The sequence below is a fragment of the Eutrema salsugineum genome, unplaced genomic scaffold, assembly GCF_000478725.1.
Source record: "Eutrema salsugineum unplaced genomic scaffold, Eutsalg1_0 scaffold_7, whole genome shotgun sequence".
Taxonomy (NCBI): domain Eukaryota; kingdom Viridiplantae; phylum Streptophyta; class Magnoliopsida; order Brassicales; family Brassicaceae; genus Eutrema; species Eutrema salsugineum.
In genome coordinates, this window is record NW_006256486.1 from 1417108 (window position 1) to 1439770 (window position 22663).

A 22663-nucleotide genomic window follows, 5' to 3' on the forward strand; every position below is an offset into this window, starting at 1 on the left:
TACCAATACCAATACCATCGTCTTTTGTATTTCATCACGCGCATGAGACATTTTGTGTCGAATTCAGATGTTCATGTATAATCCTGACCCACATTTCCTTTGTACCTTTTCTCCGAAAAAACATTCTATTTTCCGAAGCATCAAAAACCGCCTTTTGAAGTTTGGCGCGTACTTTAACGAACAAGGCCACAAAGCATGCCTAGTCTTCTAGAGCTCTTCGGCCATCGCTTCTCACCAAGATTCGAGTCGACAGTTCCCGGTTTTAGGTAAGACTAGTGAAATCAATGACTGGGAGCTGAATAGTAGGACTGCTTTCCAAACTCATCATTTCCAATCACACAAGCTGTTCTGTTTCAGATCTTTCTATCTTAGTGTTCTTATATAAGCTTTGGAAGACTAATAGGGCTCGATCTTAAGCATAATTAGTTTTACCATGAATCTATTTATTTTGCGCAACACTTTATATATGATGTAAGTAACACAGAAAAGACCATAACTTGGTACTGAAAATAGTTTCTTATGTTTGTATTATATGAATTCAGAATAGGTTGATCGGATCAAACCACTAAACAAAAATATGTCTATGTTTCTTAATTTCATGGAGATTGCCTTCTTTAGAGGCATAAGAGGTATAGAAGCTATTAAAAACTACAGATAACATTCAGATTCATAGACGATTTTACTTCAGAACCTACATAGTTAGGATTCAGAACAGAACAATCTACCGCAAAAATGATTTCTCCATCCGTTTGATGATAGTATAAAAAACTAAATCATCGCTGTAAGTTCTGGTTTGAACATTAATCTTTGTAAGTGATCTCAAAATTAAATCTTTACAGTGAAATTTTGTTCTTTATTATTCTGATGGAGATAGGTTTACACGGAAAGTTGGAAACAGCCAATCAATCAAGCTTTTTCTTATTATTGTAAGAAGACATTATACTTTTTTTTTTATATGCTCAAAGGCCACAGTAAGTCTTGAGAGCAGCTAGATCTCTCCTTCCAGATCCCTCAGTGGTGTACTGAAAGTATGCTTCAAAATCAAATGGCTTATACAAACGAGGATGCTCAGCATCAACCATTTCTTCTGGTGCATATATCAAATCCTCTGTTTTTGGAACAGAGAACAATCCAGCTGAGAATCTCGTGTTCGTTCCCATCCTCATCACTCGGTGAACACCAGTAAGCACCCGACCATTCATAAGCACCTGAAAACATTTTCTTTCTTACATTATATAAAACATCGTAGTAACCACTTTGTGTGTTTTAAAAGGAAGTTTGGTTTTTTTAAAAAACTTACATGCAGCGTAGCTCCGCCAAGAACGATGAATGAAGAATCTTGGGAAGGATTGGCCTTGATCCAGTGCTTACCGTCACTTGTTTTCACTTCGAGTCCGTCTTTTACTTCGTTCTGGCAAAGTATAGTGAGCACGTTTCTGTCTGTATGAGCCTCCATGCCTAACTCTTCCTCTGTTTCTTCCACTCCTGTGTATTTCATCATTCTCATGAGACATTTCGTCGAGTTCAAATGTTTCCCTATGTAATCTTCATTGATCCCAAAACTCTCCATTATCATTCTCCGGGTCATGAAGTCCAGTTCTGACACTTTCTCCGTGAATGACATAACCGCCTCGCTGCAGAAACAGAGCAGTTATATAAGAGTTTGTTCTGTTTTTCAAATCCGAATGAATTAAATAACGAGGGAAGAATTTTTTTTTAAAGATCCTTAACCTGAAACTTGTATTGCCCTGGGGCCAGAGCTTATGAGTAAACTCATTGACTTTATCTTCATTTTCTGCAAAATCAACGCCCAAGACTTCGAAAAGAGGCAACGTTGGAATCTGACCTATGTATCCTCTGTACTTCCTCCTCGACACAACTCTCTGTTTGGTCTCTAAAGGTAGCTTGAAAGCCTCCTCAGAAGCATCAAAAACTGCTTTCCGAAGTTGGACAGGGACTTTATCGAACAAGGCCTCGAAGCATCCGTACTCTTCTAGAGCTTTTCGGACATGGCCTCTCACTGAGTCCCACTCTGCAGTTCCTGGCTTTAGGTTTGGACTTGTGAAATCAATGACCGGGAGCTGAAGAGCAAGACTTGTTTCCAAACTCACCATTTTTTCCGTTTAAGAAACTTGTTATGTTTTAGAAGCCTCTATATGTGTTCTTATATAGGATTTCCAAGGCCACTAGATTTCGGTCTCAATTCTCAAACAATATTATCACAATTGTAGGTTTGTTTGTATATTCATGGTTTATGACAACACTCATTTTTTTTTTTATCTTTTTAATGTTGAAAAAACCGTAATTTAGCACTCACATTGTTGTAATACACATCTTTAGAACGGTTTGATTGGCTCAACTTATTAAAGAATATCTGTACTTATTATCTTATCTTATTGAAAATGAAACTTTATAATTAGAAAACCAATCAGATTACATTTAGATTTATAAAACAATATCACTTTGATCAATGGAATAACATTCAGATTTGCAAAACATTATCTTTTTGATCATCAATCTACTGTGTATTGATGCTTTTTCACTTTTTAGGTACCACAATATGCTTTGAGAGTAGACTTGGCTTCACGGCCTTCCTTGGTAGCATAGAAGTTTATGAGAGCGATGTTATCGAATGGCTTATACATAAGAGGATGTTCATCGTCCACAAGTTCCTTAGGGACTGAAACCATTCCCGTGACAAACGAGAAAAGACCAAAACTGTACCTTGTCTTGCCTCCATCCATTGTAACTCTATGCTCGCAAGAACGTATCCTGTCATTGCTCCAACCCTGACCATATATATCCATGGAAAACATTACATCAAAAACAAATCAAGAATTCACATAAATGTAAAATGTTCATGAGTTTCTCTCTCAAAACCAATTTGTACGTTTGCCTTTATATGAGAACAAAATATTCAAACTTTTTTTTTTTTCAACAATATTGAATTATAAAATAAACAAATTATGTTTCTTATATTGAATTTCTGCAAAAGTGCAAGTACAAAGGCTAAGCACAACCTTTTACGTGTACGGTTTCTTATTAATATTTTACGTTTAACATTTTTGTTAAAATGCTTAAGATTTTGGGTTCTTTTGGACAACTATATACCACATGTACGTACACGTAAATGCAAATACAAACAAATAATCAAAGCCTAACTATGATTAAGTGTTGTTTTTCGTTGACTAAGGTCTCAATTGTTTCAACTGTGATGATTTATATGTTTTCAGTTGCATAAACATGATAAACAAAAATTCTGAGGTTTTACAAATGAGTTTTGCTTTCGATGTTTAAGGTTGTGGGTTCTTTTTTTTATAAAAAAAATATTAAAAAATAAGAAGTAAACACTAAAAATGTAACCTTAAAAGCAAAGAAACAATCGAGACATAAGAAAGATTCGTTGGAGTTACCATAGAGATGTCACCGGCCATGACAACGTATGATTTGGATGGGAGTTGAAGGGAAATCCATTCACCGTCCTTTGATTTTACCTCTAAACCATTCACATCGTTTTGGTGAAGTATCGATAAGAAGGTCTTGTCTGTGTGCTGAGGAAAAGCTGGCATTGAGATAGACTCTGGTGGAGCCAAGTACTTGAGGAATTTGAGTAGGTAAGTCTTTGAACCTACATGTGAATCATAGTGCTTCTCAACCCCATAGTTCTCGAATATCATCCTCACCACTAGTTGGTCTATTTCTGCAACCGCGTTTGAGAAAGCATGCACGGTTGCGCTGCAAACAAGCAAAACAAAAATGGTTTCTGCTTCAAAACTACAGTTCTAGGGTTTTCAAAATATAGCTACTTTGCTGTCTCCTAAGTTTCCCAACAGAAAATATCCAAAATTTTAAGGGAAAATTACCTAAATCACAACAGTAGGTGTGGCCAAGAGTCGATAACCGAAAAAAAATAACAGAACAGACCCAAAGGCCAAAATGCTTATACATATGTAAGACGTAGAACAAATTCTATCGAATATTAAAGTAATTTTTCTATATTTTTAAGTAAACCAATACATATTTTCTAACTGAATCCGAACCTATTTAAAACCGAAAACCAAAACGAACAATGCCAAATTTCATTAAAATCTATCTAGAACCAAATCAAATTGTTAATGGTTATATTTGATTTCAGTTTCTATAGAACCAATAAAGCCGAAAACCGAAAACCAGAACCAAACCGTAAACTGATGGTTTCTAGGAGCTAAACAATCAAGTCGGAGACGTACCAAAACTGATGGTTTCCTTGAGGCCACATGAGATGAGTGAACCTTTGAGCATATTCCTTGTTGGTAACATAGTCAATTCCAAGGCCTTCGTGAAGAGGGATCACAGGCATTTGACCAACATAGCCATGGTACGGCTTCTCGTTCACGTTCTTCCTCTTTGTCTCCGTCGGTAGATCAAACAGTTCCTCAGCTGCGGCGAAGATAGAATCGTCTAGCTGCTGCGTTACTCCGTCGTGCACCACCACGAAACAGCCGAATTCCTCTAAGGCTTCACAGGCTTCTTTGGAAATGGAACGCCATGTGGACGTGTTTGGTTTCAGGTCTTGCTGACTCGTGAGATCAAGAATCGGAACTTTAGAAGAAGACTTCACGATTGATCCCATTGATTTGGATGTTTTTTTCTGGTTTGATGATCTTATTGTGTTTGTCATCAGCACTTAGCTACGTACTTATAGAGGATTTATTACATGTAATGAGAAAGTGACATCTTTTAATAAAATCTTTCATAACCTTCAATTATGTTCCATTACGGACGACCATGACTCGTATTGGGCTAATGACATGCAAACATCCAAAGCTAGAGGACGTAAGAACCAAGGACGTGGGAACTGAGGTGGACGTGGCTAGATATCTCCCTCAATCTGATTATGATCCTTAAGTTAATCAAAACGGAAAATTAGGTTTTCTCTATTATAATAATCTTTGTAACTTAAAGTTATTTCTATTAGAGATATATTATTTCTGTTAGGAAATAACACCCCCACATTATTTGATTTGCAAGATACACTTCTTGCTTTCCAAGATATCTTAAATATTTCTTTTTCTTTTTTCCAAACGCTAAACTTCTGTGTCATGTGACTTGTAACGATTATGATTATGAACATATAAAATATAATATTTTTTTTAAGAAAAACGTTGCAAACTGATTAATTATTACTCATCTTTGATATATAAGTGAGTTTAAATAATGAGTTTGTATTATAAGGACGTTCAAGCCGGATAAAAGAAACAGATCCGCTACAAACCGGATCGAGAAAATGATAATCTGAAAACGTAATTTAGTTTTAACCGAACATAAAAGATGGAACCAATACTTCATACTTTTCAATAATGGGTATTTAAAAGCTTCATTTTCTTTGAAAATTAAAAAAAATATTACCAAAGTCCAAATACAATCCAAATCGAACCAAAAACCAGATTGTCTATTCATCCTAGTTTATAATGTGGTCCAGAGATTCCTACGACTAGTGATATTAACGTATAATGTGGTCCAGAGATTGCGACGACTGGTAATATTATTAGCATATGTAACGTGGTCCAGCTGATTTCGATGACTAGTAATATTAATATATAATGTGGTCCAGATTCCGGTGACTAGTTATTAATATAGTAATCTTTTGTTTTCTCTCTAAAACGAATATTTGAAACGTAGGAATTAAGATCCCTTCAACATTTGTCTTTTAATGAACACCCAAAATCCATTTTTCACCTCAGAGAATATTCCATCCACAATAGTCTAAAATTATATAAACACATAAAATTTGATCCACCAAAATCTTAAAAAATAAAAAAGACAACAAATAAGATGTCTTGTAAAATTCCAACCTTGGACTTTTCCAGAGAAGTTTTGAAACCAGGCACAAAGTACTGGGAATCAACAAGCAAAAACATCAGACAAGCACTTGAAGAATATGGATGTTTCATCATAGATCTTCAAGACAAGACTCCTTTAGATCTTCTTGATCAAGTCTTTGGTTCTTTAGTAGAGTTGTTTGATCTTCCTACACAAACCAAAATGAAGAACAAATACGATAAGCCCTTAAACGGCTACGTTGGTCAGATCCCAGCTCTTCCTCTTCATGAAAGTCTTGGCATTGATGATGCCACTTCGTTAGTAGCAACCAGAAGCTTCACCGGTTTGATGTGGCCGCAAGGAAACGAACGTTTCAGGTAAGTATCAAAAGAATCTGATCCATTTTTAGAATCCTCAACTATTGTTTTTTTAGACGTTAAACCTTTCAATTTTGCTCTGTTTGTGTTAGTGATTCTGTGCACAAGTATGCGGAGTTTGTAGCCAAGCTTGATCAAATGGTGACTCGGATGGTTTTTGAAAGCTATAATGTCGAGAAAGACTACAATCCTTACATCGAATCAACTACTTACCTTCTTCGTGTGCTGAAGACTCGCGCACCGAACAGCAAGAACTCTAATTTAGGATTTATCACACATACTGACAAGAGCTTCACAACGATACTTCACCAGAATCAAGTCAATGGTTTGGTAATGGAAACCAGAGAAGGAGAGCGAATCAATATCAATCTATCATCACCTTCACTCTTCATGGTCGTCGCAGGCGATGCATTGATGGTAATTTAAGTTCTAATACCAATTACAAAACAGAAAACAGAGATTGGGAACTAAAACTTAAATATACCTTTAGGCATGGAGCAACGACAGAGTTTGGTCTCCACGACACCAAGTTCTAGTGAGCGGTGAGACAGACAGATACTCTCTTGGAATGTTTTCATTCAACAATGGAACACTTCAAGTACCAGAAGAGCTTATTGATCATCAACATCCTCTCAAGTATAAGCCATTTGATCACATTGGTCTACTTCGTTTTTACCGTACTGACACAGGTTACAAATCAGAGTGTCCTATCAAAGCCTATTGCGGTATTTCTAAAGCTTCACAAATGTGAAATGTAATAATCTTAAAAGAGAAAAAATAAGTGTAATCTTCTTACTCAGGACAACATATATATACTTACATTGGTGGGTCACAAGGACATGATCCATATCTTGGTTGGATTCAGACATCAATATTAGCACAAAATCGAGAGAGAAAAAAAAAACAGATCATTCTTCATCACCACGATTTCCATTGACTCTAGGAACCATTTCAGATTCTGTTGGTTGAGACATTACTCTTTCATACTTAACAGAACGAGAAGGGAGGATCTTAAACCGTCCAAAGGTTAAAGCTTGTGAAAGCTTGTCATAGTCCCATCTCTGCTGAACAAACACAATGACTGCAAGTAGAATCGCTGTAAAGGGTATCGAGATATCCCCAAACTTGGAGAAGAAATCGAAATTCGGATTAACAAACTCGTGTTCTTCTCCAATGAAGTAAGGATCAGGAACAGAGCCAATGATGTAGTCATAGACGTGCGGGAAAAGCCTCACCAGCGTGATCCCCAAGTAATATAGCTTCCTTAGTGGTTGCTGAGAATCGATCTGCCACAAAAAATTAGCAATAACCTGAGGGAGCAAGAAGAAATCTTGAACCAAACCAATGTACTCCTCTGTTTCGGTTTGCCACCAATTTGCAGCGGCAGGTGTATAACTTTCAAGAACTACAGTTACTCTCTGTTTCCTTGCGGGATTCATAATCAGAGCAAGTATGTATCCTAGTGCGTGTAAGATCACAGTGATGAGAAGCACACGCCGATCACTTGGAACTTTATGCGGTTCTCGAGGTGTTCGAGTGAGCAATCTGACACGGGACTTCCACACTTTCTGACAAAGCCTTAAAGTTAGAAGAAAGCAGACCATCACGAGGAGCTTGACGGTGTAATCAATCACATTGAACCATTGACTTCTCTGTATATCATATGAAGGTGTTTCATACGTCGTTGCTGAAGCTGCTTTTCTTTTAAAGAGAGCTTCTGCTCCGGTGATCAACGGCAAGCTATAACCAAGAGCTTGAACTCCAAGCATAACGAGCGAAATGAAAGAAACCGAGTCGGTATTGCTTATGATGTAAAAGAGCTGGCTCGTGATGCAACCGATAGAGAAAGTAAGCGTGAGAACCCTGAGGATCCCTTCAACGCCTGCACGTGAGAGAATGTCTTCACGCTGCCTTCTGTAAAAGATAGGAGTTGTTTTGAGCTTAATCTGTTTAAAACGGAGAGGATCATCATCCGATCTTCTGCTGGATATCGAAACCTTAGCCGTTGGATCAGCCAGCCACCGTGATTTGATGGGTGGATAAGAAACCACAACGTCTATCAAACAATCTAGACCGGCTTCAAGATCACCACTCTCAAACAAGACTTTCCACGAGGCTCTCACGTCTCTGCATCCGACAAGATACATTTTCCCAACATGCTCATCGTAAAGACCTTCCAAGTAGAGAACAGAGAAGTTACCAAAACCATCCCCTGTAAGTGTGATTTGAGCTGATACATTCAGAAGAAGCTGTTTCTCAGTGTATTGAGCTTTTGTCCTGTAAGGACTAGTCTGTTCCAGTTCCACAACCGAAGAATTCGAAGTACGCCAGAAAAGTCCGAACAAAGGACCGAGCGAAAGAACATCCATGCCGATATCAGTTCCCAAGGCACGCTTGTCGGTGAAAGCAGGAGTATGGAAAGTCAAATCCTCAGCAAGAAGAGAAAGGCTCGAAAGATAATCCTCAGAATCTTCTAACTTCGGAAACTGCATCACTGACTTCTTGATTATGGTTCCAAAGGAGAACTCTTGGTTTCTCTCAAGGATAACACCAGCTTCCACAAACTTGGAGTAACTATAAAACGGATGCGAGACCTTAGAGTGGAAGTAGTTCTGCATATCCATAGGCTCCACAAGCTTCTCAAACGATAAAGGGAAGAAAGACGGAGTCAAGTTCTTCTCAGTGTTTAAACAAGAGAAAGTTCCAACGAGTATACTTCGCTGCTGTATCGAGAAAGTAGTTGGAATATACAAACACACACGAGCATTACAGCCATCGACTTGGCCACGTCTGCAACCAACCATACATAACTGCCCACTCGATGGTTTCCAAATCCCTTCAGCAGTAACTGTCATGTTGTCTAGTCCTGATCTCAACCCTGATATGTAAAGATTCTCATTCGGGTGAACCGCACGGAAAACAGCCGAGACTTTTGTGACAGCATCGGATTCAGACCGAGCTGAGGGTTCTTGGCAATGTACGTTTTGCATATACAGCTTGACGTCTTTGAAGCTACCATCCGTCGATTTGATATCTCCATCAGAGGCAAAAGGACCCAACTTGCGGCAGAATTCATCAGTGCCGTTGCATTTCCAGTTAGGTACAACAGTGAGAGGCGCACGAGAAGTAATTCTTTGAAGAAGATCACAAAAGCCTTTCCCTTTGTAAACATCAATACTACTAGTACTAAAGGTTCCGTTTTTATAAGGATATGGATCACAAGCTTTTAGTACCAAATCATCAGAGACGAAATCGTAGCTAGCTGATCTCCCTAGCTGAGAAAACAAATTGATCTTGTCGAAAAACTTGAGGTTTGGTTTCTGGTTTAGACTTTTGAGCTCTCCTTGAATCAATCTTTTCGTCAATGTGAAGCTTTTCGGGTATCGAAGAACGAGCATAATCTGATCATCCTGCAAAAGCGGAGGTGTGTCATGATCTTTAACCCATTGCCATGGATCAGTAGCTGAACCAGGTTCACGAGAAGGCAACATTGTTTCACCAAGCATACACAAAACTCTTTCTTCTTCATCATCATTCTCAAAGTAGATCCCTTGGAAAGAGATCTTGAGCTGAGTATGACTCGGCCACAGCTCGAACTCACGGACACCGTGAGATCTTAAGCTTAGCTCGTTAAATGTAGTGATCGCGAGAAGCAAGACTCCATTGACGCCGACGTATTTCTTGGTTCGATGTGGAAGATCCAGATCCGTGACCCGGAAAGAAACCAGATTCAGAGGCTTCGTCGATGAGTTTCTCGGCGTGCTCGTCGAATCGAAAGGTAGAATCGGAGAATCACCAGGATCTTGATTCCAATCTCCGTATCGGAAACCGAGCTTCTTCTTAGCTTTTCTAGGATCCCAAGAGACTTCATGGAGCTTCAATTCAGAAGCTGAAGATAACTCTGGTTTGCACTTTCGCTTCACTTCGTTGATCCGATCGTAACTGATTTTCGGTCCGGGTTCGTCTCTGTACTCACCAATCGAACCCCGAAAGTCGAATTTTTGCTCATAGAAAGATGCAATTACAAGAGAAGAGGACAAGCCATGTGTGAGAAAGATCAAAAGAAGGAGATTTACCGTTTTCATACTCATGACATTAACCACCAGAATAAAGTCTTGTTGTTCTGGAGGAAAAAAAAGACAGGAACTTGCGAGTCGCGACAATTGATTTTAGGACAAAGATGGAAACTTTGATTTAAGGGTAGGAAAGGAAAGATGAAGTTGGAAACAATGGGGGTTTGGTTATGAGTTTCTTCTGCAATATTCGGTTTTGCATCATTGGGGATGACACAGATCGAGAGAGAGTGGAGGAAGAGGCGATTACACTTGAAGTTGAGTCATAGCAGAACAGTGAACAAAGAAAAGTCTTTTACATTTTCCTCTTAATTTGTATTTAAGTTGTTTATTACTCCAACATTGTGCATTGTTTTTCTTTTCCACTGAATAAAATACTAAATAACTGTGATGTATCTTTCATTGAATCTCTAATTTGTTTCACAATTCAAATAAAAATTTAAAAAATTATTAATTTTATGTGCATTAAAATCATTATCCTAAAAGTCTAAGCGCTGGTTTGAACGGCCAAAACAAATGACTAAAGTAAAAAGAAAAATTTAACTTTTTTAATACTCAAATCTATTAATCTTTTGATATTTTCTTTTTCGACATGTTTTTATAATAAAGGATGTAGCCTAAAAAGGATATACAAGTAGCCTAAAAAAATCTACAATTAATTGGTTCAAAAACAAAACAAATTCGAACGCATGATCAACTTAATAAAGAATGTTAGATATAAAGTAAATGATCGTTATAACAATTTTGGTTGGTACTTGGTAGGATGAATTTAATATAGATTTCAGTGAGTGGTTGGCTTGACTTATAAAGATGAGGGAGGCGTGTTCGACGGGATATGTTTTAAGTGTGATCCCATTGATCTTGACTACCATTCTTTGTTGGATCCCAAACCATACGCTATTTTTTTGATGCACAAGAAAAAGAATCACTTCATTACAAAAATAAATAAATTAGAATCAATCAAGTAGGTTTAACTCAAATGACTCATGAAGTTATATTTTTTTAACGGACAAGAAAAATACATCATTTCTTTACCAAAAAATAAAACTTATAATGGGGTGATTGGTTGGGCTTTACTATAATTTTCTTACAGCCTTTAAATTTTTTTTACAATATTGTTTTATCAATCAACCTTAACCTTAAGTATTTAAAACTCTAATTGGTGACTATGGAATGAGAAGAAATAATGAAATTCTTCTTCAATTTTTAAAAATAAACCATTTATATATAATTTATGTATACACATTCTTTTCCATTCTTTAAAAAGTACACCTTTTATAAAAAAAATTTACACATGATTCATTATCATTCTTTCATTTTTAGAGAATTATAGAACAAAAATATTTCTCAACAAATTTAATAAAAAAAACAATAAAAAAAATATATTTCCATTATTTTATTCATCTTCGTTCACATTCACTTCTTATTCATTCCAATTATTTCTTTAATGGTCACCACTAACCTTAAAACTACAACTATTCTAGCTTTTTTTTTTCCGTAAAGCAGCAAAAAATGTGTTAAAACTACAACAACTGCATTCTGCATCCAAACCAATGAGCCACAATGTTTTCTCATTTGCTTCAACGTTAGGGGTCCGAATTTATGTACCTTTCGTATGGACATTGCTCATATATTAATTTATAACTAGTGTTAGCAGTCCGAATCTATGTACCTTGTGTCAGTACGATGTCTGTTTGATTTGGTTGATTCTGGTATGACTAGAGTTAGCCTGTGCAAAAAACTCTGAACAACACCAATGATCGAAATAAAGACAGAATTCCCTAAGTTCTTATTAAAATAAAAAAAAGTTGCTTGAAACAAACGAGGAATTAAGTTGCTTTGCCCCAGTAGTAACTTCTAAATAGGAGATTCTTAGATTCGAGTTCATTTGGCCACTTAGCCGCGCTTTAAATTTAGAATATTTCCAAACGGACACTCAAATGCAAAGTTTCGTGGGATTAGTTCTTGAATCTAGACAGTCTTTGGGATGCCCAAGGTTAAAAAACAAAAAAAACAAATGAGGTCCTTATATAAAATCTTGGAATGAACATATAAGGAAACAAAACAAATGGTCCGTTAGGAATGGGCCAGCATCTTGAGAATGGAGATGGATCCATGTTGGATGACCGGGCAATCAAAACTGTCATCACATCACTATTCAACGGCACATTTCCAAAGGAAGAAACAAATTCTTGTTTTTTTTTTCTTGTCAATATAACAAACTCTTATTTTGATCCAAGAAATCCATACAGATTATTGAGATTTTTTATTTTTTTTCTGAGAATAGTTTTGGGGTTTTCTAGATTCATTAATCGATTTATTGGCAAACATGTAAAACATTAAATCAAACTGTCATAGTATCTAGGATTCTAGTTATCAAAATGATTTGTAAATTGGTGTTTCGAAAATATAAATTAAATGAAGACAAGACAGAGAAACTAAGAAAGGCAGTTTCAGTGCATTCTCTAATCCTAAAGAACAAAGAAAGAAGAAAAAAAGATTGATAAAACCATTTAGAAGCTTGACCCACAAGCCATCGATATGACTTATGAGTTATGAGCATACAAAATGTACAAGTGCTAGATTCAGAAACAAGGACTGAAGAAAAAATGCAAAACAACTTAAACAGAAACTAACAAAAGACGATAAAACTCTGTTTTTCAAGACGTTGATTTTCTCCACCTAGAAGGAGTTCTTCCTTTGACAAGCTTTGTCTTCATATTACCAGGAGTCTGATTCGCATACTCAAACTCTTCTCCATTATTACCAAACTCTTCACCGTTCGTCTTGTCCAAAACGCTAACACTAACACCACTGCTAAATCCCAATCTCTTCCACCTAAAAAACCCTTTACTCCCACTACTACTACTACATTTCTTCTCAACCATCTTCTCCAACTGCGTTTGCATCGCTTCACATTCGCTCTTCAGCTTCGCCATATCCTCTCTCAATCTCTTTATCTCCATCTGCTGAACATTCATCTCTCGTTTGGACATACACCGAGCTGGACCTGACTCTGAGTAGTGTGAACTAGAAGGGTTTGGACTGAACGATGAGCCACTCCAATCAATGTTGCTGTGATGGCTACGACTCAGCTTCGCCTGTTCAGTGAACAGAACTTGAATAATAGTTCTAACCGGTAAACGATCGTTCTGTGCAGCGTGACAAGATGCCTCCATTGATAGCTTCTTGCTATCTATTAGTCCACAAAGTCTCTTCCTTTCTTGCTTATCCATTTTAGGATGTGCCTAATTAATAAAACCAAATTAAATTTCAATCAAACCCATCACGAATTAAGCTTCAAAGTCTCGACTTTTTACTCTTAGCCTATGATTCCCACATCAAGAAGACCTAAAGTAACATTTTTTGTTTAATCTATATACCTTGAGATAAGTGTCAATTGCACGGTATAAGCCATCTTCAGTGACACGAGCATGGTTAGGGAGAGCTTCGGCGAGGGAAATAAACTCCGGGATACTTAAATCACCGTCAACGGCGACTTCAGCTAAGTAAGAGTCGACGAGCTTCGCCACTTTAACAAGAGAAGCACCAGATTTGATTCCTTCGTTGTCTAAACCGGCGAATTTCTTAACCAGTCGAGTCACGAGCTCAACATCGAGCAATGTCTCGCACGTGTGACTAAACGAAGGTATCATTAGCTCCTTGAGGGAAGCTTGGTCGAGCTGCCACGATATCCTCGCCTCGAGCTCCGCCTTGTAACTTGAGTCTGCTCCGACCATGTTCGCTGTTCGGAGGAGACGGAGGAGGAAATTACAAGGAACAGAGTCTTTCTCCGGCGGGATGATTCCGATTAGAGTTTCCACGAAGAAACGTTTTTTCATCACGAACGCCGTTACGGAGAAGCTCTCCGATTGTTGTTGCTGATTAGGATCGTTGGGGTTAATGACGGTGTTTGAGAGCTCCGGGAGCCACGTGGAGGCATAGTGAGCGATGATGGAGCCGATGAGATCGGGACGGACACCTTTGGCTTTAATTCCGGCGATGGTTTTAACGAAGTAATCCATGTCGAGAATGCAACCATCGTCGAACAAAGAATGCTCTAATTCTCCGGTGACGGTGGTTGACGGTGATTTGGCGGAAGATTCCGGCGAAGATGTTTTCTCCATCTCTTTTGTTTTTTTTTTCACGGTGGAAATTGCAATGTGTGTGTTTACTCTGAAACTAAAAGTGTGTAGTTTTATAAAGTGTGTAAGTAAGTTTTAGTTCGTTGTTCTGTTCTTAAAAAGTCTACATTGAAAAGTCATTTTCTCATCATGACTCAAAGGTAAAAAATTCCAAAGGAAAGAACAAATTCCTGCAATTTACTATAAAAACAAACAAGTTTAGATCTTAGAAATCCAGAGAAATAAGACAAAAAATGAGAGAAAGAATACAGACAAATTATAGAAAAAAAACATTGTATGATTTAGGTTAAAGGAATCAAGGAAAACTCAAGTGTTGGCAAATTAAACGACACGAAAACTTTGAACTTAATACATGTGTAAAAGATATGACATGGGGCCATATGGCTAGTTCAGTAGTTCGTGAAATAATCCTACCGTTGGACAGGATTCAGTGAGATAGAGATAAGAGATTATATGAAGACAAAATCTTCCAAAAAGAGATTTTTGAAGAGAACATACAAACGTTTTACAAAGGGAATACGTACAAAGGTGGGAATGGACGTGTCTTTAATATTCTCTTAGGACAATTAATGTACGTGGGGATAAAAACAGAGGAGTCGAAAACTAGACAAAAGTAATTAAACACGTCTTGTCTTTTGGAGATTAGATAACATTGTATTATTATATGGTCCCGCTTTAATTATAGGGAATACAATGACCAACCAATGTCGCTTGTGCTACTACTGGCTATTATACGTTCCCAGCTATAATCACACGCCAAAAATCAACAAATTCTACCTTTATTTTGTTTCGATGCACATTAAACATGTTAATCTTAAAGTGGGTTAATCCAAAATACTAGAAATGATAAAATTATGATTTCCGTAATCCATGATACATAAGTTATTACATCACAAAGTCATGTTCTTAACACAAACAGACAAAACAAGTCGAATCAAAAGATATGGATCATATAGTATCAATATACATTTCTCTGCACAAACGTAGGTCGATTTAGTTAGATCCATACCTCTTAACCCTTTCATCGATCCACTCTCTCATATCCTTCAATACAGTCTCAGCGTTCTCGTCGGGCTCTCCTTGAATCAGTGAATGGTACATTCCTTCGTACAGCTTCAAAGTTTTATCAGCGCTTGATGCCTTCTCGTATAGTAGCTTTGAAGATGTAGGGCATGTAACTCCATCCGCTGTGCCGTGCACCGTAAGTACCGGTATAGTTACTCTCTCGAAATTCTCCTGCACGTATTGAGTCTTCCTCAGTAACTCTCTCATTGTTCCCACTCTAGGCTTCCCTGTGTATCTGCAAAAGAAGAACAAAAATCCAAACTTTAAAAGCTTCCAATAAATCCAAGTTTTGTCAAAAAGAACATTCATGTTTTGGTGCTAAAACGTAAAAAAGTCTCAAGCTTTGGCTTCCAAGAAGTTACCTTTGCGGGTTAGAAGCGATGATCTTGAGCTTTGCCGGGTCCTTGATAGCTTTTCCAACCATTTTATTATCAGGCATTGCAGCCCAAGTATCAGCCAAGCCAAAGAGGAGGCCGTATGCAAAAAGGTGAGCCTTGCTTGGTTTCATATCCTCCGGGATAACAAAGAGAGGAGCCGAGAAGATCAAACCGGTCCAAGTCTCAGGCTCGGATTGAAAGTACATGAGAAGCGTGACAAGACCTCCCATCGATTCACCGAAGAGAAATGCAGGGAGATGCTTATACGGATCGCTGCAACGAACATGCTTGAAGAAAGACAATGATGTTGCTGCAACTTTCTCCATATCACCTGAAAACAAACAACAACACAACAAAAAAAGCCAATTCCTTGGTCTTAGAAAACCCTAAAGATAAAACTATTACACATTCGTTTCTTCCTCCCACAATCACTAAGTTGCAGTGATGTCTCAATCTCAAGCAACTTGTCTATTTTGCCTAACATTTACACAATCAATTCTTCCTCCTAAAGCCTTAACTTGGAGATTTTCCAATTAATCAAGAAGATTTTAAAAACAGAGGTATACAAATCTGTATAAATAAATATAGTGAGGTCTTAATCTCATGCAGCTTCTCTATTTTGCCTAACATTTACACAATCAATCCTTCTTCCTAAAGCCTTAAACTTGACAATTAAAGTTGAGAGATTTTTCCAAGTAAACAGAGTTCTATAAAGGGGACGAAGTAGCGAGAACAAACCCATGTAGCAGCGGATTCCATCGGAACGGCCGTGACCGAGAAGATCGGCGGCGAAAACAGCGTAACCCCAAGTGGAGAAGCTCATGCAGATCTTCTGGAACATCCAACTCGTATCGGATCCGTAACCGTGAGACATGTAAACCGTGCCTTTGATCTCGCCGTCCAAAGGAAGAAAGCTCTGAGTGAAGAGCATGCCGTTGGGTGTTTCGAAGTAGGATTTGCTGTTACGCACACCTTGGGATGTGTAGTACTCTTCCTCCGGCATCTCGCCCCAGAAATTAGGCGGCGGCGTCGCCGGAGATGAAATCGCTGAGCTCTCCGCCTCCGACGGCATCGTTTTGATTGATGTTTGGGTTTTTGCTTTTTTGCTTTCTTCTCAGTTGAATTTGGTTGGTGGAGTTGGGAAAGTTAACGCATGAGGGAGACGAACTATATATATAAATGGTTTAGTATTAAACAAACGTCATTAGAAGATCATTTATATATTTTTAAAAACATTTTGTGTTCATTTTCTTATAGTAGTGAAACAATATATCAGTAAAATTTGTTTCAGAGTCTTTACACATTTTAGTATTTAATAAGAAGTAATATCATGTAATTAAAGTGTTAAACAATGAAATTAATACTCCCTTCGTTCAAAATTATTTGATGTTTTAGAAGGTTTTTTTGTTCAGAATTATTTGATGTTCTCACTTTTCAATGCAAAATTTAATGAATTTTTATAGTTTTTGACCTTTTATATTCTGCAAATTGTCTTTTTATTGGCTGAATGATATTTAAATAGATTATAAATAATATTTTTTTAGTATAAGAAAAATAAAAATTAAATGAATCATTAAACTGTGTGCAAAAACCTTAAACATTAAATAATTCTGAACAGTATTTTTTTTTAATGATTTTGTTTCGTTATTACAAAATAATTTTATATGATCTTATCCGTAGGATTAAATGTTATTATAATGATTGGTTTCTGTACTTTCACCAACTGCTATGGGGTGGGAGATTGGGGTTGGTGGGGTCAGTAGAGTTGGTGGGGAAAGTTGGTGTGAGGATTGGACCCGATCCGACCTGGTTCATGTCGGATAAGTCACCTACCCCGGTTTCGGTTTGCTCATTTGCCTAACCTACCTACCCCATGGATTATACCGTCGGTCTGGTTTAATCTCCACCTCAATTTATTTTTCCATACGAAACTAATGGAAAGAATTGGTTAGTGGGTATTTTGGTAAAAACTATCGACCCATTTATGAATACTCACAAAACGAATTGTATATGTACAAAATTGTGAGTTTGTGACAGAATGAATGTATATGATAACATACATTGTAGTTTCTATTATTATTTGTGATAGTTGAAAATTTTTAAATGCTTTAATGATATAAGAGAAGCTTCAGAACAGTCAAGAGGACAAAGGAATCTCACGATGATTGATAGTAGAAAGATAAATTATAATTTGATACGAGAAAGATATGTAACAGATAATGAGAAGAAGGGGATGACTTATTTAACATTTTATGGAAATCATATACAATCTGGAATCATATAAATAAGAATAATATTATTATTATACCTCAGTAGTTCCTTGTATTTTATTGGGTTTAATGGCTCATATGCCATAATTTGGAAAAAAGAAATCTGTCGTGTCATTATATAATCTGAGTGCCATAAACCACATAAAAATCTCATTTTACCCTTAATGAATTGATTTTGTGGCATATGTAATTTTATCAAAATATGATGTTTAAATAAAATTTTAATTAATATATTAAAACTAAAACGAAAATTAATTAAAAAATAAAAATTTTGTTTTTCTTTTCCTCCCGGATTCATCTCTTCATCTTCAACCTCAAACCTGCTAAATCTCATCCTTCGCCTCTTCCTCTTTCTTCATCATCTGCATTCAGTTTCTTGTCTTTATCTCCTTTCTCCACCACTATTGTTAAAGTTTCAAAACTCAGTTAGGTTTTTATTTGAAGATTTAGGGATTTCACAATTTAGGGATTGGATTTACAAAAATTGAGTGTTCGGTATGCAAATTGGATTGGTAACCCAGTTTTATGTGACGATTAGGTATTTGCATAGATAATTTATCGAATATAGTTAGTTGAATCGTAGTGATTCTTAGGTAGATTGAAATTAAAACCCGAGTTCATCACAAAATCTCCAGAAGAGGACAACTGGTACGAATGATACAACTAAGAGATAAGAGGACACCAAGTACAACTGGTACAACTATGAGATAGAGGACAACTGGTACAATTAGGTATAACTAAGTTTAGTTTAAATAATTGCTGATTGAAAATTCTTTAATTATAATTGCAAATCGGGTTGGTAACCCAGTTTTATATGACGATTAGGTATTTGCATGGATAATTTCTTAAATATAGTCGTTGAATCGTAGTGATTCTTAGGTAAATTATAATTATACATGAATTCATCACCAAATCTACAGAGGACAACTGGTACGAATTATACAACTAAGAGATAAGAGGACAACTAGTACAACTGGATACTTAGGAAAGTCAATCTAATCTAGAAGATTTGATTTTTGGCCGAGAATGCTTTCCGTATGGAAATAAACAAGGTACAACTAGATACATATGTACAACTACATGCAATTCTTTCATTAGAAAATGATAATGATAAAACTATAAATATAAAAAGTAAACATTCACTTAAAAAATGAAAAAAAGTCATAAACTATAACATGAAATTATTGTTTTCCTAATACATTATTGGTTTCACATCAAACACTCTTTATGATACAATCAAGACTTTGATAATGTTAACTATCTTATGATGGAAAAAAACCAAAATTATGATTTTACATAAATTGTAGTATGAAAAATGTTGTAAATGGATTACAATAGTCGAAAAATCATGTGGACAACTACAAAGTAATAATTTATATCAAGGGACAACTGGAAAAAATGCTAAAATCGCCAAAGGACAACTGTGAAAAATTTTGGACAACTGGACAACTGGATACAACTATGTACAAAATTGACGGCGCACGTGGTACTTTGACTGCGCACATGTCTCTTTTTGTCGGCGCACGTGCGTCTACAACTGATAGTTGTACCTAGTTGTCCAGTTGTCCAAAATTTGTAATAGTTGTCCTTTGATCGATTTTGTAGTTTTTTCAGTTGTCTTTCGACATAAATTATTATGTTCTAGTTGTCCACAAGAATTTCGAACATTATATAGCAGCCCCAAGTGTTTTGCGTTATTATTTTTCTATATTTTTGCATAGACGCTTGTATAAGATGGATAATATTGCCAAAGACTTCTTTATAACATAAGGGCTATTTCAAGTGAAACCAAAAATATTTGGTTCTTTGAACAAAACAAAGTTTTATTTTCTTCCTTCTAGTATAGACGTAAAAAGATACAGTTTTTAGGGTATGGGTTGTATTGGTTTTTAAGTAAATAATTTTAGAAATTTTTTTAACACTACAATTAAAATATATTTGTCCCAAGTTGCACCTAGTTGTCCTGGAGAAATTCATAGCATAATTGTACGTAGTTGCACCTAATTGCCCTGGAGAAATTCATTAGTAATTGCACCGAGTTTCATCTAGTTGCCCTGGAGAAACTGAAAATAGTAATGCAAGAAATGAAAGAAATCCAAGAAATTCAAAATACAAATAACTCCAAAATAAATAATAATACAATAAATCAAAGAAATCCAAAAAATACAAAATACAAATAACTCCAAAATAAATAATAATGCAAGAAATCAAAGAAATCCAAAAAATCCAAAATACAAATAACTCCAAAATACACATGTACACTCTAAGGCTGTAATAAGTTGAATCCTTTTACATTTTTTAAAAATTAAGGAGTTATAGATAATTGTATATATGTGTCTAACTGTACCTTGTTTATCCCTATTTTGAAAAGATTTTCTCTGCTAAAATGAATAATGTGGTTATCCAGAATGAAAATTTTTCTGCTTAAATGTAATTTATTTAGCTAAAATAAAATCTTTTCGGATTAAAATAAACCCGAAAATATACACAAATTAAGTCTCCATGCTACTTTTGCTCTGAGACCATTTATCTAATTTATTATCCGTTTTTCGCTTTTCGGCAATTTTTTTGGAGAATAGAAACCACTTTTTTTTTGTCTAATTCGGAAATAAGACAAACAATTTTTGTACATTATCAGAAATACTCCACTTAGTTTCATTTATATGTGAAATTCATTCTCCACATAAATTATCTACTTCAAAGTTGTTTAGTTTCATATATCGCAATATTCTTACATACAATATCTTATCTACTAATACCAAATAAGTTATCAGCTCCAAATATGAGGTATTAAATGATATAAAATCTATTGAATTGCTTGTGTGGTTGATGCTCATTATCTCTTGAAAATATAATAAAAAAAATCTCAATTAACAATTATTCAAATTGTCTTAGGTATATCCATTTGTACTAGTTGTCTTCTATCTCGTAGTTGTTCTAGTTGTACCAGTTGTATTAGTTGTCCTCTTATCTCTTAGTTGTACCTTTCGTACCAGTTGTCCTCTGCAGATTTGGTGATGAACTCATGTATACCTAAGAATCACTACGATTCAACGACTATATTTAAAAAATTATTCATGCAAATACCTATGTCATATAAAACTGGATTACCAACCCGATTTACAATTATAATAAAGGAATTTTCAATCAGCAATTATTTAAGTTGTCTTAGTTATACATATTTGTACCAATTGTCCTCTATCTCATAGTTGTACCAGTTGTACGAGTTGTCCTCTTATCTCTTAGTTGTACCATTCGTACCAGTTGTCCTCTTCTGCAGATTTGGTGATGAACTCGGATTTTCTACCTAAGAATCACTACGATTCAACAACTATATTTGATAAATTATCTATGCAAAGATCTAATCATCACATAAACTGGGTTACCAACCCGATTTACATATCAAACAAGCAATTTTGACAAATTCAATCCCTAAATTTTATAATCCCCAAATCTCCAAACGAAAACCTAACTGGGTTTTGAATCATCAACAATGGATGGGGAGAGGAGATAAAGACAGAAACTGATTGTAGAGGATGAGTAAGCAAGGGTTGGATGATGAAGTTGAGATTTTGGTGGTTTTCAAAATCTGTCGATGTTTTAACAACGAAGGAGAATAAGAAAAAAAAAGAAATATAAGGAGAATTAAAAGAAAATTAATTAAAAGAATTAAAAGAAATTGCTGGAGAAGAGAAAAAGAATTTAGGTAATTAATAAATGAAAAATAAAATGGGTTATCGGGTGGGTTGAATTCGGGTGGATATTACCCTGGTTTTTTTGTTAATAACTTGACATATAAGGAGAAATGAAGAATTTCCAGGGTTAACCTTATTAAAAAAAATCGAAAAAAATTAATTATTAGAGTGATGGCATTTTAGCCTGTTTTGTAGGGATTTATGGCTTTTCAGCCGAGCGCTCATTTTATTGACATGTGTTATTTGAAAACGTACATAAATCGGTGTACCATTTTATTCCTTTGTTTTTGCAGTAACATGCATGGGAACACAATTATTAATTCTTGACTTCTTTTCTATTATTATACGTTTTAAAAGAATTTTTTTCGATTACTTTTTTGATTTAAAAATCCCGTAATCATCTAGTCATAGACAACATCTTGATTTGTTCTGCCAGATAGATGGCTTTATGATTATTAGGCTTTATGATTATTAGGCTTTATGATTATTATTAGTACATCTCAACTATATGAACAAACCCTTTTAGCAGGAAAAAAAACCTATATGAACAAATCAAGAAACCCACACATATATTAGTATATGTTTTATTTTTATGAAACCTTTCTTTTGTCAGCGAAAACCTTTCATTTGTCGAGGTTTAAGTTGGTTATAATAGTCAGATCCAAGTTAAGAGTTACGTCAGCAGAGGAGGGCGATTTCAAGTGCGACAAAGAGGAGTTAGGGTTTTGCCGAGGTCTAGCTTTCGCTACGGCTTTGGCCATCATGTCAGCACCGGAAAAAGGTGTTTCCTCGCCGAAGGAGGCCGAGACGGGTCCAGTGGAGGCCGATGCAGTTCAGGTTTTGCAACAGGAGGTGGTAC

At 35.9% G+C, this 22663-nt stretch overlaps 6 protein-coding genes across 7 annotated transcripts; 1 reads left to right on the top strand and 5 right to left on the bottom strand.

Annotated features, from left to right (window-relative positions):
* Nucleotides 1–959: 959 nt before the first annotated feature.
* On the bottom strand, nt 960–2128 carry LOC18010890 (probable 2-oxoglutarate-dependent dioxygenase AOP1). Its single transcript, XM_006392804.2, has 3 exons — nt 1732–2128; nt 1301–1634; nt 960–1208 (listed from the first exon to the last, which is right to left on the bottom strand). Exons 1-3 carry the CDS (start codon nt 2112–2114, stop codon nt 960–962), a joined length of 966 nt encoding a protein of 321 aa, XP_006392866.1. The 5' UTR covers nt 2115–2128.
* Nucleotides 2129–2450: 322 nt separating this feature from the next.
* Nucleotides 2451–4640, bottom strand: LOC18010891 (2-oxoglutarate-dependent dioxygenase AOP3). Of its 2 annotated transcripts, XM_006392805.2 has the most exons (4): nt 4230–4640; nt 3633–3735; nt 3414–3551; nt 2460–2789 (listed from the first exon to the last, which is right to left on the bottom strand). In XM_006392805.2, exons 1-4 carry the CDS (start codon nt 4610–4612, stop codon nt 2547–2549), a joined length of 867 nt encoding a protein of 288 aa, XP_006392867.1. In that variant the 5' UTR covers nt 4613–4640; the 3' UTR covers nt 2460–2546. The 2 variants fall into 2 exon arrangements, with proteins under 2 accessions (XP_006392868.1, XP_006392867.1); XM_006392806.2 differs by having other exon boundaries at nt 2451–2789; nt 3414–3735.
* Nucleotides 4641–5811: 1171 nt separating this feature from the next.
* LOC18011056 (probable 2-oxoglutarate-dependent dioxygenase AOP1) lies at nt 5812–6950 on the top strand. Its single transcript, XM_006392808.2, has 3 exons — nt 5812–6179; nt 6272–6596; nt 6670–6950. Exons 1-3 carry the CDS (start codon nt 5815–5817, stop codon nt 6928–6930), a joined length of 951 nt encoding a protein of 316 aa, XP_006392870.1. The 5' UTR covers nt 5812–5814; the 3' UTR covers nt 6931–6950.
* LOC18011080 lies at nt 6894–10504 on the bottom strand. Its single transcript, XM_006392807.2, has one exon. The coding sequence runs from the start codon at nt 10268–10270 to the stop codon at nt 7088–7090; it is 3183 nt and encodes a 1060-aa protein (XP_006392869.2). The 5' UTR covers nt 10271–10504; the 3' UTR covers nt 6894–7087.
* A 2236-nt stretch (nt 10505–12740) lies between these two features.
* On the bottom strand, nt 12741–14388 carry LOC18011065 (root phototropism protein 3). The gene is made up of 2 exons (XM_006392809.2): nt 13636–14388; nt 12741–13500 (listed from the first exon to the last, which is right to left on the bottom strand). The coding sequence occupies exons 1-2, from the start codon at nt 14377–14379 to the stop codon at nt 12913–12915; spliced, it is 1332 nt and encodes a 443-aa protein (XP_006392871.1). The 5' UTR covers nt 14380–14388; the 3' UTR covers nt 12741–12912.
* An 833-nt stretch (nt 14389–15221) lies between these two features.
* Nucleotides 15222–16995, bottom strand: LOC18011081 (caffeoylshikimate esterase). The gene is made up of 3 exons (XM_006392810.2): nt 16578–16995; nt 15825–16170; nt 15222–15697 (listed from the first exon to the last, which is right to left on the bottom strand). The coding sequence occupies exons 1-3, from the start codon at nt 16909–16911 to the stop codon at nt 15391–15393; spliced, it is 987 nt and encodes a 328-aa protein (XP_006392872.1). The 5' UTR covers nt 16912–16995; the 3' UTR covers nt 15222–15390.
* Nucleotides 16996–22663: the final 5668 nt, after the last annotated feature.

Bases quoted from the DNA above. Each gene is read 5' to 3' on its own strand.
- LOC18010890 (XM_006392804.2), bottom strand. From the start codon at position 2,114: ATGGTGAGTTTGGAAACAAGTCTTGCTCTTCAGCTCCCGGTCATTGAT. The intron at 1,635-1,731 runs GTTAAGGATCTT...CTGTTTCTGCAG, and splicing joins CAGGGCAATACAAGTTTCAG to CGAGGCGGTTATGTCATTCA. The intron at 1,209-1,300 runs GTAAGTTTTTTA...AAATGTTTTCAG, and splicing joins TTGGCGGAGCTACGCTGCAT to GTGCTTATGAATGGTCGGGT.
- LOC18010891 (XM_006392806.2), bottom strand. From the start codon at position 4,612: ATGGGATCAATCGTGAAGTCTTCTTCTAAAGTTCCGATTCTTGATCTC. The intron at 3,736-4,229 runs GTACGTCTCCGA...GCTTGTTTGCAG, and splicing joins CAAGGAAACCATCAGTTTTG to CGCAACCGTGCATGCTTTCT. The intron at 2,790-3,413 runs GTAACTCCAACG...ATATATGGTCAG, and splicing joins TGGCCGGTGACATCTCTATG to GGTTGGAGCAATGACAGGAT.
- LOC18011056 (XM_006392808.2), top strand. From the start codon at position 5,815: ATGTCTTGTAAAATTCCAACCTTGGACTTTTCCAGAGAAGTTTTGAAA. The intron at 6,180-6,271 runs GTAAGTATCAAA...TGTTTGTGTTAG, and splicing joins CAAGGAAACGAACGTTTCAG to TGATTCTGTGCACAAGTATG. The intron at 6,597-6,669 runs GTAATTTAAGTT...ATATACCTTTAG, and splicing joins TCGCAGGCGATGCATTGATG to GCATGGAGCAACGACAGAGT.
- LOC18011080 (XM_006392807.2), bottom strand. From the start codon at position 10,270: ATGAGTATGAAAACGGTAAATCTCCTTCTTTTGATCTTTCTCACACAT.
- LOC18011065 (XM_006392809.2), bottom strand. From the start codon at position 14,379: ATGGAGAAAACATCTTCGCCGGAATCTTCCGCCAAATCACCGTCAACC. The intron at 13,501-13,635 runs GTATATAGATTA...TTTATTAATTAG, and splicing joins CAATTGACACTTATCTCAAG to GCACATCCTAAAATGGATAA.
- LOC18011081 (XM_006392810.2), bottom strand. From the start codon at position 16,911: ATGCCGTCGGAGGCGGAGAGCTCAGCGATTTCATCTCCGGCGACGCCG. The intron at 16,171-16,577 runs GTTTGTTCTCGC...GTTTGTTTTCAG, and splicing joins TGGAATCCGCTGCTACATGG to GTGATATGGAGAAAGTTGCA. The intron at 15,698-15,824 runs GTAACTTCTTGG...CTTCTTTTGCAG, and splicing joins ATCGCTTCTAACCCGCAAAG to ATACACAGGGAAGCCTAGAG.